Source organism: Phoxinus phoxinus, assembly GCF_949152265.1.
Source record: "Phoxinus phoxinus genome assembly, chromosome: 10".
Classification (NCBI taxonomy): domain Eukaryota; kingdom Metazoa; phylum Chordata; class Actinopteri; order Cypriniformes; family Leuciscidae; genus Phoxinus; species Phoxinus phoxinus.
In genome coordinates, this window is record NC_136885.1 from 15,809,032 (window position 1) to 15,828,743 (window position 19,712).

At 38.7% G+C, this 19,712-nt stretch overlaps 1 protein-coding gene across 1 annotated transcript; it reads left to right on the forward strand.

Moving 5' to 3' along the window:
- Window positions 1-3,914: 3,914 nt before the first annotated feature.
- nradd (neurotrophin receptor associated death domain) lies at window positions 3,915-15,486 on the forward strand. Its single transcript, XM_079626978.1, has 6 exons — window positions 3,915-4,404; window positions 8,898-9,030; window positions 9,143-9,511; window positions 11,878-12,112; window positions 12,286-12,428; window positions 14,141-15,486. The coding sequence occupies exons 1-6, from the start codon at window positions 4,348-4,350 to the stop codon at window positions 14,452-14,454; spliced, it is 1,251 nt and encodes a 416-aa protein (XP_079483104.1). The 5' UTR covers window positions 3,915-4,347; the 3' UTR covers window positions 14,455-15,486.
- Window positions 15,487-19,712: the final 4,226 nt, after the last annotated feature.

Sequence of the window (19,712 nt, forward strand, 5' to 3'; positions counted from 1 at the left end):
GTTGTCAAACTGGTTGAATTACGTTAAGCTTCATGTCTGTTCGAACAAATGATGGCTTCAAAAGAGATGTAAACAACCATTCTCTGTTGAACACATGCACATTTCTGCTTGAGTGAGTGATGTGTTTGTGTAAATGTATTTTGTTTCTTTTAATTAAATATTAGTCTAAATAAATTGACTTGAGTTGTGACTTATCAGTGTCATTTTAGTGTTCGGGAATTCGTTTTCATTGTTATATTTTCAGTTTTCATTTTAATTCCATTAGTTTTAGTAATTTTGTGGTATGTTTTTGTCTTTTTAATTATTATTAGTAGCCTATTATTATTAGTTTTTTAATTTCAATTAAAATTAATGTTTATTTCTAGTATTTTTTTTATGCTTTTAGTTTTAGTTAACTAATAACCCAAATCTGTTTAAATAATGTGATTATAATGTGATTAATGTTTAGTTTAATTTACTTTTTTTTTTTTACTTTACATTTGTTTTGGGGTTTTTTTTGGGGGGGGGGGGGGTCATAAAAAGGAAATATAAAAACTTACAATTGATCTTACTTTTTTTTTTTTCTCAGTTTGACTCAAACTGGTTATTTTCTCTTCTCAAATCAAGAAAAAAAATCCCTGACGTCTCAGCCTTTTATTCCCTCCTCCTGTCCTGACGTGTTAAACCCTATTAGAGTTGAAGAGGTCACAGTTACACCACATTTATCTGAGCCGGGAATCCTTTGATCTCTCAATGGGCCGAGCATCCTGTTGGCTGACCCATAAACACCCCAAGGGGTACGTTTGAGTGGACGACAGGGGAGGGGGGGGAGGGCTCTGGCATGGAGGGATGGAATGCGCCTCTTCCAGTCACTACATGCAAGCGGGCCAGAGAGGAGATGGGATGTGCTGGTTATGGTGGCAATTCTGCTCTGATCTGGGTGGATAACAATGGGAGGAGGGCTTGACACCTTGCTCTCAGTAGAACCAGGCATCTCCCCTCCACCCCCAAAACAAGAGGTGGGGGAAGGGGTGTAGGTTAAAACGTCTTGACAATCACTTGTTGTCTGGGTAGTTCCTGAACCACAACAACCTGCAAACAACCACAAAGCCCCCCCAGTCTCCTCCACCCCCTTATCTTGTCTCTGCGTTGTCAGGCCGTGATCATCTTCCATCTTTCAAGTATTATTATTTCTTTGCTGTGATCTGCAAGTTCACACTCTGGTAACAGGCTGCCAAAGTCTTTGCATCTTTGGAGGGTTTATAGTCTCGTAATTTACAGTTCTCTGCTTCTCGGCGTCTGTTGACCATGATCCAGAGACTAAAAACTACTTAGTGACTCAGGACTTACTGACATGGGTGTTGGCCCGATAACTCTAAAGATAACTATAATAATAACAACTATATTAGCGCCCACACCGAGGACCATAACATTGGTTTTATTTTTAATGCGCTGCAGTTATGTCGCCACATGTTTTTATCATTCATCAGCCAAAACAAATCGTTCTGAAAGCGATTCTGACAATAGCATTCCTCTGTACCGTTATCTGTTAGCTGTGATGTGGACTTTCCCTATTCTCATTATTAAAACTCTATTGTTACCGTTATACAGTAGTTGTTTTCCTCGGTGTGAACGGGCCTTAAAGGGTTAGTTCACTCTTAAAGGGTCAGAGGTCACTCTTCCGCCGAAACTAGACTCACGGACGACCGTTACTGGAAGCAGTGATTATAGTTTATAAAGATATAAATATGGATATTCATCCTTCATCGCTTCGCTTCAGAAGGCCTTTATTAACACCCTGGAGCCGGATGGGTTACTTTTATGATGGATGGATGAGCTTTTTTGGGCTTCAAAATCTAAGGTAGCCTACCTTTCACTATTATAAAGCTTGGAAGAGCAGGGATATTTTTTAATAGAACTCCAATTGTGTTTGGCTGAAAGAAGAAAGTCATATACTGTACATCTGGCTTGAGGGTGATTTGTTTGTTTGTTTTTGTGACAAAAATGAACATCTGAACTGTTTACGTTTTGTCACTCAATCATTGAACCATTTGTAGGCATATTACCATGGTAGCCAAACCATATGTTCTGCTAAAATGTGAGATCACAGCAGTTCATAATACAAAAAAATCTGATTTGTTCCTTATTTTTCAGAAGCTGTATCCAAATATTTGATGAGGAGCATACTTCGCAACCGTTAAAAACGTACGTTGTATAGTGTGAATGTGTGTAGGATGTATGATATTCCCCATGTTGCCATTGACATGTGACTTACGCCGTCAGTTGGTTTGCTTCACTGCCATTCACGACTTCTCTCCTGTGGCCTCATGGGATATAGGCTAGTTGTTTCCATGGGTACATCTCAATCAGCTCCCTAGTTCAGTAGTCAAGGCACTAATCAGACAGTCGGCCATTTTAAGAGCTGTCTCAATCGCAAAATCCTTCCTGTGCACTGAAACCTTCGCTCTTTAAAAAGTCCCACAATGCACCCTGAAAGCCAGGGAGCTTCAATGCTCGCATGTTCTCTTACTGGAAATTCTGAAGAAAGAAACATAAATTGTGTGAGCCAACACTACACATAACGTTAAATTTCGGCATAAACATATCGCTAGACAGGTAGCCTAGTGAATATAATGTATCTAACATTTATGGCTGAAATGTTGTATAGGGATATGTAACAATCAAAGTATCATAATGTACTTTTAAATAAACAATTAATGTCAGCAAGATTTCTGTGTGGCTGTTGTTCATAAATACCAGTAGTGAAGTTGTACATTGAGAACGTTACCGGAAATAGAGTTCACTGTCCAAATGTGTAGTGAGTGAGTCAAGGTCCTACCAGTGCCCGAATTTGTGTATGCAATATAGCCTACTGATTCACAACCTAGGGAGCTGATTGAGACACAGCCCATCATATGCACATCCTAATCTTACTGGAAGCAGTAGGTCCTCCGAGTACTGTGTACTTAATGTCATATTATGACAAAGGGATAATCAAACGGGGCCTCAGTGAAGCTGCCACTTTGTTGGACAAAATCACCCTTTTATGTTTAAGCTACTTCTAAAGCTAGTATGTTAATTGTATGTTAGATAATTATATAATGTTTATTCAAGATATCTCAAATGGATTTTATTAACCTATTTATAGAATATTCCAGTTAGCCTACTATAATTTGGGAACTGCCATGGTCATTTTTATATTTGAGGGTTAATATCTAAATCTTAAAATTGACGTTATTTTTACCAAATTGTCAGCATAGAAAAAAACAAAACAAGAATGATCTCTGTAAAAGGACAGGGCATCTTAAAAAAAAGGGCTCGTCTTAACAGTTAGTTCCCTAGCCTACAGTTGAGTTCAGTCAAGACCTACCAGGAACGAAAGGAAAAGGCGAAACGAATAGGCGAAGAATTAACTGAGGAGCACCATCTCATCTTTAGGCTACTTCCCCCCCGCTCCTTCTCGGTCATTCTTTGAAGCGATATGATCATTGTATGCGAGGGAAGTCTCCATTTGTTGCTCTCTGAAGTCTCGAGACCCCATACTGAGTTTTACGACGTTACTTAAAACCCACTCAGACCTGAAAAGTTTGTTGTGTCTCTTTTTATCTCAAAGTCTTAACTGAAGCCTCTGCTGGACAAAATGGGGTCTACTTTAATCTATGCCAGTATCTGTAGTCCAGTAATTCACCTTGTCCGTTCAAAATCTCAAAAGTTAACAGAATAGGCTACACCCATTTGAACCTATTTTTTTTACAGTCTATGATTTGAACAGAAAATAACACATTTTTAAAAATCAATGTTTTAAAATATTTGTGCAACATTTTTATACCTAATATGACCATGTGTAATATATGATCACTATGAGACAGAATTATTTCCCCACAAGAATAGCATGCTAAAGAGTTTGACCTATCAACTTTTCTCCATCACACGCCAGTCTGTCCAATCACAGAGCTCGTGCGTGTGAGAGGCTCTGTGTGTGCGCGCGCGCGCGTATATGGGGGTTTTATGTTCACCCCCTTCAACAAAAGCTATTTAGTCAACAGCTGACCGCGAACACAGCAGCAGTCGAGAGAAGGATCGGCACTAACAAGCAGATTTGACTGTGGAGACAGAAGAAAGATGATGTTGTGAACTTTTAAAGCTTCCTACGAGGATTATCCGTATTACTGTCACAGCGCTGTTCAGTGGAAGTCTCGAAGAAAAAAAAGACTGTTTTATATGGAAGAGAGTAACTTACCAGATACGTCCAACAGCTGCTCTATATGTCTTATGTTTATACTTTGTCGCATGAACATTAGTGTGTTTTGAGCTCAAGAGACTCGTTGCATTATTTATTTCCCAAACTCTGAGGGGAAAGTCCTAAAGATGATGAAGGGAGCGATGGCAGCACTTCAACTCTATTTGTTTATTTTGGCCGTAAAGGTGAGTTATTCTGCACTGTTTATGACTTGTAAACTCGTAACAGTTCGTTTCGTTTTTTATTTAATTTCTGGTGCATGGCTGTAAATAGTTTTCACGTTTCATATTTTCCGACGTTATGTCTTTCCAGTTACTTTTTTATTAGGGGAGCCCGGGGAGGGTTGTAACACCGTTTGCTATACTCAATGTTTTTGCGCCATCTAAAACTTGATGATTTAGTATGCCCATGTTTTTAAGCTACACATTAAAGTAGTTTAGAAATACACAACTTATCCCTAAACTTTGTCAATTAGCCTAATGTAAAGTACAAAAAGTGCCTGTTGCTACAACCTCTAACGTTACCCGGTTAAGTTGTAACAAATCAAATTTAGGCTACTTGTTCAAACTACTTAAACACCCACCCTCATTTTATTGTAAACTTTGTAATTTATACATAGAAAAAAAATAGGAATAAAACCTATTTTTAATTGGAGCTAACAACAATTAAAAACATATTGACTGACTTTGTCAGTGCATCAATATAGAAATACTTTGGAAAGTGTTACAATTCACGTTATTTATCACATTAAACAAGAGAACCTGATTCAGATGACACTTTATTTAGCATTCATAAACATTTTCACAAGTCAGGCATCCAATTTTATGTTCTTATATCAAACTAGCAGGTTAAGAAAGAAGTCTTGGCTAAAGTCTTAGCATAATTGGTTACACTGAAGGTGTTACAACTCAACTGCATTACAACACTCCCTGTTCTCACTGAACTAGCATGTTAGTCTGTCAGAGAATTGCAGTTTTATATTATGCAGAATGGGCATGTCTGTGGGGCATGTCTTTCTTTTCATGATTATTTTTTAATAAATCCTGGGTATTTCCTGGCACAAAAGTAAAGACAGGAAAGTAACACCCTGTGTCTCCCTGGGACCTGCATAGCATAACTTTCACACTTAGTGCAATATCTTGCAGTTGTTCTCAGTGGGTATAAAATGTTGAACATGTACCATCCAAATGGAAAGTTTTCCAAATGACACATTATGCTCAAAGATATACGCCCTGCAGATGTCAAATTCAAATGGCCCTGTGATTTATTTCCGTTGATCCGAACACCAAAATAAAAAGCTGCTTTTTCACTCTAGATTAAAACCGTTAATCTCAAAACGCCTGATTCATTTGTTCTGACTGTTACAGACGTATGCAAAACCCAAACGATGAACGATTTTGCTTGATGATTTTGCACCCTTTTCAGGTCAGTGGTAGCTAATGCATTGAATGCTTCTGGCCTGATCCAGATCCATGTCTCCTGGTGTGTTCAAACAGTCTGTGGGGGAGCCAGGGATAGCAGCAGCAGACCCCCCCCCCCATGTCTGTTGGTTGATAGGCAACCACAGCTTAAGAACTGCAGGGGCCCGGGATATCCGGAGCATTGTAATTATCATCATTTTCTCTTGGTCTGTGGAGAGCGAGGGGGTATAATTCGCAGCTCAGTAATGTGACTTTCCATTTAGCCACATAACTTTACTTCTTTCGGTGGGGGCCAGAATTGCGGTTTCCTCTTGAACTCACAACCTCTTTTTTTCCCTTCCCTCTCTCTTGTTCCCCGCTCGATTTGATAGAGAAGTCTTTGTGAACTTTTTGACTTTTTGTCAAACTGACACTTTTGTAAATGATCTTGAAGTTGTACAGGCCCGAGGCCGCGTTTAGCCTGTTTTGAAACGGATCTTCTGCTACTGTTGGCTGCAGGAGATAAGATAGCGGTCAGTCTCTAGCTCAGTCTCAGTGGATGTCTGTGGTTGTATGTTTGGCCGGTACGAGTGAGGGGTCAATCTCTGTTGCCTTTAGGGGCTCATAGCTCCTTTCATGTTCTCATAATTCAGACTGCTCTTTCCAAACTCGCTCATGGCAGCACACTGAGCACAGATGTGCTTATCATATGCAGCATTGGATTTAAAAGCATAGTCAACCCAAAAAAAATATTAATTACGTCACCTTCATGTCATTCCAAATCTGAATTACTTTCTTTGTTCTGTAAAGAAGAAGATATTTTAAAAAATGTCTCTGTGGTTTTTGACCATACAATGAAAGTTAATGGGGTGCGATGTTGTATTTGACCCCACTGACTTTCATTGAATGGACAAGAATAGTTCTTTAAACATCTTCTTTTTGTGTCCCCCAGGTCATACAGGTTGGGAAGGAGTATTAATTGATGATTGAATTTGAATTTTTGGGTGGACTATCCCTTTACGAAAGACCCCATCATTCAGTGTGTGGGGCACGTTTGACCTACATTATCAAGTGTGGCATCCAGACTGACATTGTCTCTCAGTGAAGGGAACGAAACGTTTGGGAAGATCAAAGATGTTTTGTGTGAAGTCGCTTCATTGATATGCATTATCTCTCTGCATTATGTGGAATCAGCACTGACGTGTCTGTATTCATGCCCACCCCCGTCCCTCCTCAGAGCACTGCATTCCTGCTCTGCCCAAATGTTTATAGGTGTAGGTGATGTATCATTTGTCCGCACTTTGTACATTCTATTTAGCTAGACTTAGGTACAAATTATATGGTGAGATATTGTCAGTGAGGATGTTAAGTTCCCCTCAGCTTACTTTGTTTGGTTAGTATTAAACACCACATTAGGAAAAGTGTACATTCCAATGGTACTGCTCAGAAGTCTCTTCCCATCTTTCCAAGAAATAATGTATACTTATTTATAGGACCCCTCCCCCCAAAGCTTTTTCCAATTAGTTTTAATTCAAACAGTACCTGTCCAAAGTTTACTAAGGAAACTTTTTAATATATAGGCCTATATGTTTTTGAAAGAAGTCTCACCAAGGCTGCATTTGTTTAATCAAAAATCTTATGCTTGCCAAGACTTTTTTTTGTTGATATTATAATATTGTGAAATATTATTAGAAGATTTGTAATGTTTTTAAAAGAAGTCTCTTATGCTTTACCAAGGTTGCATTTATTTGATTAAAAATACGAAGAAAAAAAATACTGTTAAATATGACAATTTAATATAAAATAAATAAAGTAATAATTTCTTTAAAAACAAAAATCGTAGAAATCTTAGTGACTCCAAACTTTTGAACGGAATATATATTTGACTTACTTATTTATTTATTTATTTATTACTACCATGGACATCAAGGAAGCATTATTAAAATGCGTGGTTTTTATTCTTAAGCATTTAAATTCAGTCCCCTTCAATGTATTGGATATTTGGTTAATCGCTACTCAGCTTTGCTTCTTTTTAAACAATGCAAAGATCCTGGTGTTTCAACAATAGGCAAGTGTGGCTGAAATGCAGAACGAAGCTGCTCTTTTTACTCACAAAGTGAAGGTTGTTGCCCTTTGGGCTGCTGTGTACAAATGTGTATTAGTGTTTGAATGAGATTATGAGCTTGTGCGCTCATTCAACAGGTTTACACACGCTCTCTTGTCCCAACAGAGATCAGAGAGAAGAAGAGCGAGACATCAGAGAGGCTGCGTGGGTTTTTTGCTTTCCCTCTTTGGAGGAGCTTTACATGTTAGGCATCTGTTGGCTCTTGTCAGAGCCCCAGGGGGCAGTTGGGAAGCAGAGGGGGTGTGTGAGGGGTAATTTTCCTAAACATATGCATGTTTAAGATGCCGCAGATCTGAGTGACCTCTTCTATCACACCTGCAGAGCTGCGGGGAACATCAAAGTGTTTTCTCTTACCCAAACAGACGCACACACACACACACACACGTCACACCCTCCCCTGAGGTCTCGTGCTGCACCGCTGTCCTCACTGCCGATGCCTTGGTTTGAACTGGGTGCAAATATACATAATTTTCCATTCCCATGAATGAGGAGTCTTAATTTAAACATCTCCTAGTTACGCTCTACCCGTCTCATTGTTAAAGGAACACTCCGACTTTTTGGGACTTTAGCCTATTCACCTTATCCCCCAGAGTTAGATAAGTCCATACATACCTTTTTCATCTCCGTGCGTGCTATAAGTCTGTTTGACGCACCCACCGCTAGCCTAGCTTAGCACAAAGACTGGATGTGAATGGTTGCAGCTAGCATACTAATCCAAATAAGTGACAAAATAACGCAAACATTTTCCTTTTTACATGTTGTGAATGTAATTTGTATAGTCACAGAGTGTACAAAAAACAAAGTCAGATATGAGACACAGACATATTTTAACCGTATAAATACTGGGAACTATATTCTGTGAAGGCGAAGCACTGCTACTTGGGCGGAGTGATAACCGCAGCACCTGAGACGCGCTCTGAACGAACTCTCTGCTCCTCACCACGGCGCGTCTCAGGTGCTGCGGTTATCACTCCGCCCAAGTAGCAGTGCTATACCGTTAAAATATGTCTGTGTCTCATCTGACTTTGTTTTTTGTCACAGTCATTCTGTGTCCTAGGATTGTCTATTAGTCACTGAGAGCAAAATAATGCTTCAAATTCCATTGAATTATTCTTGCTAATTTGAATTTGACATGTGTTTGTGTGTTTTGCAGGTGGCGTTTGGCAAGGTCTGTATCAGTGAGCAGTTCACAAAAACAGGCGAATGTTGCAGCATGTGTCCTGCGGGCTCTGGCTTGGCAAACAACTGCGGCCAGGAAGACACCAAGTGTAAGCCGTGTAAAGATGGTGAGTGTTTTTGAAACAAACTTTGAATAAATGCCTAAATGTGAGTATTGTTGTTTTTTGCAAATGTTTACATTCATATTCTTGATAAAAAAGCACTTTAAATCTCTCGCAGGCGTGTCGTTCTCGGACTCTGAGAGTCTTTCAGCCTGTCGACTGTGTGCCCGCTGCCCTTCTGGCATTTCTGAACTGGCCCGCTGCACGCCCACTCAGGAGACCCATTGTGACTGCGGTGAGGGTTTCTTCCTGTGGCGGGATGGTAACAACAAAAGCTCGCTGTGCGCGGCCTGCAGCATGTGTGAGCATGGAAGCGGAGTGGCTCGGGAATGTGGTCCGCTGGGAAATACCGTATGTGAGCGGTGTAAACCAGGGACTTACTCAAGGGAGAGGAGCAACTGGAAACCCTGCGTGCCCTGTTCGCGCTGTAGTGACGAAGAGGTGGAGATCAGATCCTGCCAGCCGGATTCTGACACCGTCTGTATGGGTGAGTGGGATGTTCATTCAATTCTAGTGTGCATTTGATGTAAATGATCATGGGTGTATGTATTATTAAATTAAATTAATATATGCGCTCAGTTTCTTCAATACTCGATTCTTTATTTTACAATAAAATATTACAATAGTAATAGGGTTTGTTTCATATTTTTATTTAGTAATAATAATAACTATTTAAACTATTAAAACATTTTTTATTAATAAACTTTTTTATTGTCGTATTTATACATAATCACAACATGTTTGGCCAAGTTGTGCAGCACTGCAAACAAGCACAGCAAACCTGGAGCTCTTTTTTTTATTTAATCAAATTTTAAATCACAATTTAAAAATAAAATAAAACAAATCCCCAAATTGTGCAGTCCTACAACAGGGTAATTCAACCGTCCTGATATCGTGATGAAGACAAAAGCCTTATTAAAATGATGTAAAGATAACCTTAAGTAATTTGGCGTTTATATTTTATTATTTCCTAGGGGAAAAAACTGAAACGGTTTTGTTAAAATATTATAAATATAAAAAAAACCTGAAAGTCATTATTTTACCTTTTTATAACATGACAAGGTTTGTTCAGATTTGTGTGTATATATATATATATATATAATACAATATGGTATATTAACCACTAATAACATAACATAATTACATTTATTAATAAAGAATTCATGATATTTGTCAAATATAAAGTTTAGTTTGAAACAAGTATAATATTGTGAAAAAAAGAAAAGAAAATTAAAATTAACGTGTGCACTCCCATGTATTCACGGTATTTTTCAAAACCATGTAAAAACATAAATGGATATGAAGCATTAGTACATTTTTAAGAACTTGACAACTAGATTTTTAAAAGAAGTTTCCTTTTCCTGCATCTTGGACACTTTTATTTGTCATTGATTTGGCACACCTGTTAGTAAATATGGTTGTCAATCCCAAACACTGACTATGTGAGCGTAACCCGATATGCATGTGTGTCTTGGATGAAGTTTGTGCCAAGCTATATATAAAAACATTTATGCATGTGTGTGTGAGTGTGTATGGTTAGATTGTTAACATGTGGCAGACACCTGTGTTCAGTCAGAGAGAAGCTTTTGAGAAAATGCAGCTCTGACTTTGACTTCAGATGTTCTGCTCATTCTTCAATGAGCTTAGCAACAATCCAGATCAGATTAAGAAGATAAACACGTCACATAGATTTAGTTTGATCAAATATTAAATTGTTTAGCTTTTTTTTTGTATAAAAAAAGCGGCATGTCCTCATCGTTGCGTGTTAAACTGTGGCCTGAGGTGTGTTAAATCGGTTTGGAGGTTAACCAGCTGGCTAGTGGGTCGCATCCCACGTTGCCCTCTGTTCTCTGCAGGGTGGAGTGACCAGTTAGACCACTTGACCTGCCGAGGTCAGGGCAGCCACACCGAGTGTTTGATCCGCACAGGCAGCCTGTGGGGTGTGTGTGAGAGAGTGAGTGGACAAGAATGCATGCATCTGTGTGATAGTGTGTGTGGGGTGGCCTCGCCTGCGCGATCTATTTCAGGATGGAGGGCGGGAGGCATGAATCCTCCTGACCATTCCACACTTTTCAACATTTCGATCTGGTATTTAGTCTGTCAGCTGTGCCTGTGCACACTGATGATGTGTTAATCATTCACAGCAGATGTGTGTCAGATGTGGGTTTCACGTGTAGGCTAAAATGAGCATCTGCATTTTTTTTGCAATCTAGGTGTTTGAATGCTCTAGGGTGTGCTTGAGTGTGCTTCAAACGTCTATTGAGAGTCTAATGAGTTTCACTTGATTTATGAAGACCGCTCAACTACTCATTTAGTTCAACTACCAGAGGAGTATATATGTATTCATTTTTCAGAATACATCTATTCAGTTTATATATATATTATATATATATATGCATCACACTACTGTTTAAAAGTTTGGGGTCGGTAAGGTGTTTTTGAAAAAAGTCTCTTATGCTCATCAAAGCTGCTTTTTTAAAATACAGTAATATAGTGAAATATTATTTTTTATATTTATTTTATCTAATGGCTGTATTTTCAGCATCATTACTCCAGTCTTCAGTGTAATATGATCCTTTAGAAATCATTCTAATTATTATTATTAATGTTGAAAACAGTTGTGCTGCTTAATATTTTTTGGGAAACCGTGAAACTTTTTTGGTAAGATTATAAATGTCTTTACTATACTTTTTTTTATCAATTTAATGCATCCTTATAGAATAAAAGTCTTATAACATTTTTTTTAAATCTTTTGAACGGTAGTATATATAAAAGTTACCGGTATTTCAATATCTCCTTTGTATATATAAAGGCAGTTCAAAATGACTTATTCCGTTAAACCTCTTTTTGCAGTAAAAGACCTCAGCATCCTGTCCCGGCCATCTGGTTCTGATGTACCGCGGGAATTCCCCCGACGGCCGACTCTGAGTGATGAAACGGAGAACAGGAGCAGTCCAGCACCAGGGTCCGGATCCCCTCGACTCACACCACAGGATCAAGGGGGCAACAGCAACAACAACATCCTGGTCTACGTGTCTGTACTGGCTGCAGTGGTGCTCGGCCTCCTGCTCTACGTTGCCTACAAATGGTGAGGTCATACAGCGCTTTCAAGAAGAAAAACTATGCTTTACGAGATTATTTACTTACAAATTCATTCTACTTGTATGTAAGAAATAGAATACCATAATGTGTCTGTTGAGTGAATTATTATTCTTTTTGGTTTTTACTGTATTTAATAAGTGATTTGGGGTGTGTGTTCAGCTGGAAGTCATGTCAGCAGAAGCAGGCTCTGGTGAAAGCACGGGTTGGTGAGTTGAATAATGCCGCGGAAGGAGAGAAATTACACAGCGACAGTGGCGTGTTCCTGGACTGTCAAAGCCTTCAGGAAAGCCAGCCCAGCAAAGGTATGAGAGAACTGTTTAAACACAGATACATTGTCTAGGGCTGAGAATCGATACAGATTTCCTTATTTGATATGATTCTAGAAACTCAAAAAAAAATTTTTTAAACAACTGGCTCATAAGAGTCACACATAAGACTCCACATTCGTTCTATTCATTTGTTGTTTTGAACGTCTAAGAAGAATAATTTGTACTATTTATTCATCTCTTTTTACTGTTTATTAAAACAACCAGGTCATATGAGTCATTTGTACTATTCATTCATCTTTTTGAACTGTTCATTAAAGGAACTATCTCATAAGATTAATTTGTACTATTCATTTGTCTCTTTGAACTGTTCATTATGAAACTGGCTCATAAGAGTAATTTGTACTAATTACATGTCTTTTTGAACTGTTTATTAACCCTTAAAGACCTAGAACATTTTTAGAGCACCGGAGTCGCCTGACTCGCTGTTCTTTTATTTGTTTTTCTAACCCATTATAGCAGTCAGCATCAAGTGCCATATATCATTTTAAACAGGAGAACTTGATGTTTCCATCTAGCTCATTTGTGTACATTGTAAAATTGTAAAACATTGTAATAGAACACTGAAGCAAAAGTGACATGTATATATATATATATATATAAACCAATCTGGGCATGAGGATGGGACTAAGCATCAACCATCATTCCTGTTTGGACAGAGAAACAAACCGCATGGGTTTTCTATGACTAAATCAATTTAGTTGAACTGTTCAATAAAGGAACCAGCTCATAAGAGTAATTTTTATATATTAATTTGTCTATTTAAACTGTTTATTAAAAGAACTGGCTCATAAGAGTCATTTGTACTATTCATTAAAATGTTTGAACTGTTCATTAAAATAACTTGCTTAGTTATTTCTTCTATTTATTCATCTCTTTATGAAAAGAACCAACTTAAAAGACGCATTTGTTTTTGGGAATCATCAGACTATAATGGTTGTGGTGCGGTATGTTTTTTTTTGATTCTCTAAAAATAACCGGTTCATAAGACTCACTCATTTCAGGAATCCAGCTACATTGGTCGCACAGTTTGTTTTATTCACTAGAAAGAATCAATTCAAAAGATTCATTTGTTGGTGAATTCGACTACACTGGTGAATGTTTGTATTTGGATGTATTGTCACTCTTAGGCCCTGTTTACAGCTGGTATTAAGATGCGTTTTACTAAAACTGATCAAAAGTTCTTTTGTCCACTTTTAAGCACTTCTGTCCTGATTTCCTCCGAGGGGAGGGTCTATGTGTGGGTAAATGTATGGTTCTTTCGATCTGTCAAAACAAGCTAGCCCAATGTACATATGAGCGCCCAAAGACGACTGAAAAACACACGGAGCGCAGCAGCAGCATTCCTAGAAATCAGGAATGATGAGAGAACATTGAGCTTGGTGCATTTTTTTGTCTTTAAACAAAACTTGGGTCTCCAGCCAACGAAGTCTAAATCCCGTCTGGCTAGCGCGCTTCCCATTAAGTTTATGCGTTAGGTCAGTAGGCAGTCGTTTGCGGCTGTTTCGACCACATGAGCGTTGTCTACACTATGAAAGCAATCCGGGCGAAGGCGTTTTGTGATCCGATCGTCCAAAACACATCTTAATACCAGGTGTAAACAGGGACTTAATAAGTTGCTTTTACTTAAAATGTCTGCTAAATGGCTGATTAGTAATTATCTGATCGCTTTCTCATACTCTCGGCAGGCAGCAAACGGGACAGCAAACAGGACACGCGGCTTTATGTGAACCTGCCGCCCCACAGGCAGGAGGAGGTAGAGGGGCTTCTCGCAGAGGGGGGCAGTCGGAGCTGGAGGCAGCTGGCCACCACGCTCGGTTACGAACAGGACCGCGTGGACGTCTTTGGACGAGGTCAGGACCCCATCCACACCCTCTTAACTGATTGGGCCCAACAGGAAGGGTCCACGTTGGGCCTGCTCTGCTCCGCTCTGGCACGCATCGAGCGGCCGGACATCATCACTGCCCTCACCACCACCTCTCAAGGAGTGTCAGTCGTCTGAATACTTGAACATGTTCCTTACGCCTTCGTGAAAGTGAAAGAGACACTAAAATAACAGAGGAAGAGCATCAACCGACTCATTTTCGAAGGAAAGCGTGCACTAAGATTTTGAAGAGCAGGATTGGAAATAATAAGGGGTTTTATTAAACATAACGTTTCACTTATGAATTCTGTTTCAACAGCCTGAGATGTTCCGCCACCTCAGGACATTTTCTGCTCGAGACAGATGTTTCCTCCGGGATTCATGCATGGGCAGTTTAAGCTCAATAAGATGCTCTTTGTAGTGTCAAAACAAACTCTGTTTTCTCCGAGACACATTCATGCTGAACATTTTCAGTGTCAGTGTTTGGGGTGGTTTTGGTTTCAGCTGTGGTTGGTATCAAAGAACACGGACATTTCGTGAACATTTCTGCGGCCTCATGAATCGCAGTTTTCCATTTTTGTGGAATGGCATCACGGTGCCAGAGAAAGCATCATGCATGCGATTCAATCGTGCTTTTGTATTTATATTTCAGTGCTTCTGTCATTCGAACAATATCCAAAACACCGAAGTATGTTGTCAAGGGCAATGTTACACTGTGAGGTGTTTTATGATTTCCAAAGAGGAAAACCACTAAATGGGCAGCACGAGGGAGTTGTATATTCGGACATGTATAGATGTACGGTCGAGTTGCCTTAGCGAATGATCCTCTTTGATAAAGACAAAAGATGCGTCTCATTCACAATAGTGCTTGGTTTGCACTTTAATCAACAATGCAACCTAAAAGCAAAGTTATGTTTTGTGTTTTATGTGAGAGAAAACTTCTCTGGTGCCTTTACTTTGAACGCTCAGGTTTGTGCTTTGCTGGTTTTCTCTACCATGTATGTATTTAGGGTCATTTCTGTATGTTAGTGCTGAGTTCTGGGTGAGGCTTTTCATTAATAACATCCATGTTATGCATCTATCACTTATGTTGGTCCTTTTGTAATAATGAAATATTGATGTTTAGAGGTATCTTTGTATTTTTAAAGAAAATAAATAATACATTGTGTGAACAAAGTAGTAGTATTTTCTGACACTAATGATGTATAATGGTGCAGTGTTACAGTGAAAACAAGACGAAAATATCTTGTTCTGCACCATTAACCCAAATCTGGAGCCGCCAGATCTGATTATTCTCTTGTTGATTTAATCATAATAATACACACATCTCTTCGCCCTTCCTGTACATTTAAGCAGCATGCTCTGAATAATAGTATTTCACTTATAAACCATAGCAGAAGGTGAAGCTGTTTCGTCTTGTTTTTCCCCCCCGCTAATTGCTCAAATTGGCAATAGAGAGAGCTGCATGTAATGTAAATCTTTTTGAGAGCCAAAAAAGTTTGTTAATGCCAACTCGACACCCAACCAAAAACAGCACTTTCTTGGCAGTCAGAATTTCTGATGTAATGACAAGCGTTCACAATGGAGTGCTTTGTTTACATAATACGCGTTCTTGCCTGTACATCTTCCTGTGATTTATGACAACAGTCAGGATTGTAAGAATGATTTAAACAGTGGGAAGTCAACCCCTGTGATAATAAGAGATTGTTGGCTGTAGAAGAAAGTCATTGTCCAATGATTGGTTAATTTCCATTGTAAAAATCATTAGTCATCATTAGACACCGTTTTCAGAAAACTTTTAATGCGTTCTGGCTGTTCATTTACACGACAACGGAGTTTTGGTGGCCCGAGAATGCAAACTTTGAAGTAGGTTTCACAGTACAAGTTTTGGAAAACAATACTATAATCTTCGTATAAACTTAAAAAACGTGAATCTGTGAAAACGGCGACGGCATGCACATGCAAATTACGTCTCATACGTATCCGCGTTTGAATGCATATGAGCATGGGAGCGTAGTCTTTCTTAAAGTGACTGCCAATTACTTGTCTGGCATGCATAATACAGCATTTTAATAGTTTCTGCTGATCCATGATAAACGGGAATCATTTTGATAACGTTTTCATCAGAGGTTGTAGTTGACACTGCTGACATTTCAGGGCTGGGTTGTGGTCTTGTCTAGACGCAGGTCCTTCATCTGATCGGGATACGGCCCGGATACGGCTGATTACGGTAGACCTTGGGATAAAGAGAGAGACTAATATTATCGTAGATGCCATTCTTATTATGATGTAACAAGTACATCAGGTGTTATGGGAAGTGTTCTCGGTTCTGTCTGATCTAGTTTATGCAGCCTCAATCATTTTGCATGATTTGAATAATAGAAATTGAAAATGTGTTGTGTATGCCAGGTTAAAGAGATGTGTTTTTAGTCTAGATTTAAACTGACAGAGTGTGTATGCTTATGACAATGCTAGGAAGACTGTTCCAGAGTTAAGGTGCTAGGCCTATATGGGAAAAGGATCTACCGCCAGCAGATTTTGATATTCTAAAATTTGGAGATCGAAACCATTTAGTGCTTTGTAAGTAATTAGCAAGATTTAAAAATGTATATGACCTTTAAAATGGAATCAATGCGGTGTTGACAGAACTGGGCTAATGTGGTCATACTTCCTGGTTCTAGTAAGAACTGCTGCGGTTTGGACCAGCTGGAAATTTTTTTTTATTAAGCGTACCAGCCAGTAGAGCATTACAATAATCTAGCCTTGAGGTCATGAGCGCATGAACTAACTCTTCAGCATTTGTCATTGAGAGCATATGTCGTAGTTTAGATATATTTTTAAGATGGAAGACTGTGGATTTACAGATGCTAGAAACGTGGCTTCCAAATGCAAGATTGGTATCGAAGAGCAAACCCAGGTTCCTAACTGAGGACGAAGACTTGACAGAACATCCATGAAGTGGTGGACAGTATTCTAGGTTAAGTGCAGAGTTTTTTTGTCCAATAATTAGAATCTTGTTTTTGTTTTTTCAGAATTAAGTAGAAGGGAAAATACTAGTCCTCCATTTTTTTATAACCGCTATGCATTCCTTTAATTTTGTGATTTGGTAAGTTTCATCGGGGCGCAAAGAAATATAGAACTCAGTATCATCAGCATATCAATGAAAACTAATGCCATGCTTCCTATTGATATCTCCCAAGGGTAGCATGTACAGGGTGAAAAGCAGCGGTCCTAGTACTGAGCCTTGTGGTACTCCATACTGAACTTATGATCGATATGGCACCTCTTTGTTTACGGCAACAAACTGATAACAGTCAGATAAGTATGATTTGAATCATGCCAATGCAATTCCACTAATGCCAACATAATTTGCGAGTCTATTCAAAAAGAATGTTGTGTCGATTATATCAAATGCAGCACTAAGATCGAGTAACACTAATAGAGAGATACAACCACGATCGGATGATAACAGCAAATCATTTGTAACTCTAATGAGAGCATTTGTAACTCTGAGAACCAGACAGTTGATAGATCACAGTTTATTTCCATAGTGTGGAGGGGAAAAAAATATGGATTGGGAGTCAATGGGGTCCATCAAGTTACAAACGTTCTTCAAAATATCTTCTTTTGTGTTCCGTAGAAGAAAGAAATTCATACAGGTTTGGAACAACTTCAGGGTGAGTAAATGATGACAGACATTTTTGAGTGAACTCTCCCTTAAGGTAACAACTGCATGAAGGAATTCGCCTCCACAGAAGTTAATTTGCCTACAGACGAGGTTGATGGGAATTCTTTTTTGACCTACTTTCAATGTCTGTGCAATTAAACCAAAACTGTTATTCAGGTAAGCTGCGGAAAACAAACACTATCTTTTTTAACTTTAACTTGAAAGATTCTCTTCAAACTGAAAGATACCGACTGTCCACACTATAGCGCCCCTCGTGGTCTTAGGGTGACCAGATGTCCCCGTTTTCCGGGGACAGTTGTATGGGTCCTGTCCCCGACTGGATGTATTGAGTACTGTGTGACTATTTATATTATAAATGTATTGTGACTATGTATTTATTATTGTCCCTGTTTTTTTAATTCATAGATAACAACAAGTGAGGTTTCAGTGATAGGAGGAAATGTCCCCAGTTTCAGAAATACTTCAGGTGACACTAATGCAAAGTGTACTAGTCTAGCGTATAGTTCGTTTAGGGGCAAATATCCAGCTAAAAGACACATCAGGCTGAGGGTAGAAAAGACAATTAGCCCTGTTGTCATTGCAGAGAAGTTTTGCAACTTAGGTGTGTTGATTTCTTAGCACTCTCTCTCTCCGAATGAAACGTGTTAATGATTTCTGTGATGATCGGTTAAGTGAGAGCAGGGACTTGGGCGGCTCTGCATGCCGTCACGTACTCCAGACGGAGCTGCTTAACTGCGGTCTGGAACAGCCTCGGAATGCCCTGGCCCTGGAGCTCTGCTCTGCACAGAGAAGGGCTGGGCTGAGGGGAGGGGAAACCAGCTCTGCTCAGATGGTTTAGGCATCGTGTAGGCAGAGACTCTGAGCCCTTGGAAGAGCCTATAATGAAAGCAGTGCACCACTTTGATTCTATGATTTAATAGAGCCAGATCTGTGCTGTGGTGGCAGTCTCCGTCTTTGAAAACAGGGAGTTTAAATGTGTATAAAGTCAACATGAAACCAAAAATTATAGTATTTACTTTAATTTACTACTTCGTTGGTCATATATTGTACATCAGGGTGCATGCATTTAAAAAAAAAAAATAATGTAAAATAAATAATTCTCTATATATCATGCTTTTTAAACATACAGTAAATGGTTATATACATATATATATTAGAAAAGCTTCCTAAAATGTATTACCAATTATAAATGTACATTAAAAAATGTAAGTGTGAGATCAGATTTGCTTCCAAAGATAAATTGGCTTTTTATATTGATGTTGTACTACAGCCAAAGCAAGTGATTTATGTATCATCTAAAACATTTTTATTTCATCCCATTCTATTTTAGGAAAAAAATATAACAATTTGTAATATATAAACATAGTAACAATTTTAACCTAATTAGCATCCCCCCCCCCTCTCCCCCTCTTACATTAAAAGATAATAAATGCATAAACCCATTTTTTATTTTATTTTTATTTTTTTATTAATATTGGTAAATAAATGATGATGTATGGCAGACTAATCCAATCAATTCTTCCGGTTAAACTCCGCCTCTCCACAATCAACTGCAAGCTCGCATTCATTTCTGAGAGCGACTCGGTCTCAAAATCCAATCAACAACTGATGGACAGAACCAAGTCCCCGCCCTTCATTTTCTTCTTTATCAAATAGTTCCCAATCGTTCCCACAATACAAAAGATCAGTCGCTTCTTTCTTTTCTTTA

What these genes read in the sequence shown, in the direction of transcription:
- nradd (XM_079626978.1), top strand. Translation starts at nt 4,348, where the DNA reads ATGATGAAGGGAGCGATGGCAGCACTTCAACTCTATTTGTTTATTTTG. An exon ending in TTCTGACACCGTCTGTATGG is followed by an intron (nt 9,512 to 11,877) that starts GTGAGTGGGATG and finishes CTCTTTTTGCAG; the next exon opens with TAAAAGACCTCAGCATCCTG. An exon ending in GGAAAGCCAGCCCAGCAAAG is followed by an intron (nt 12,429 to 14,140) that starts GTATGAGAGAAC and finishes TACTCTCGGCAG; the next exon opens with GCAGCAAACGGGACAGCAAA.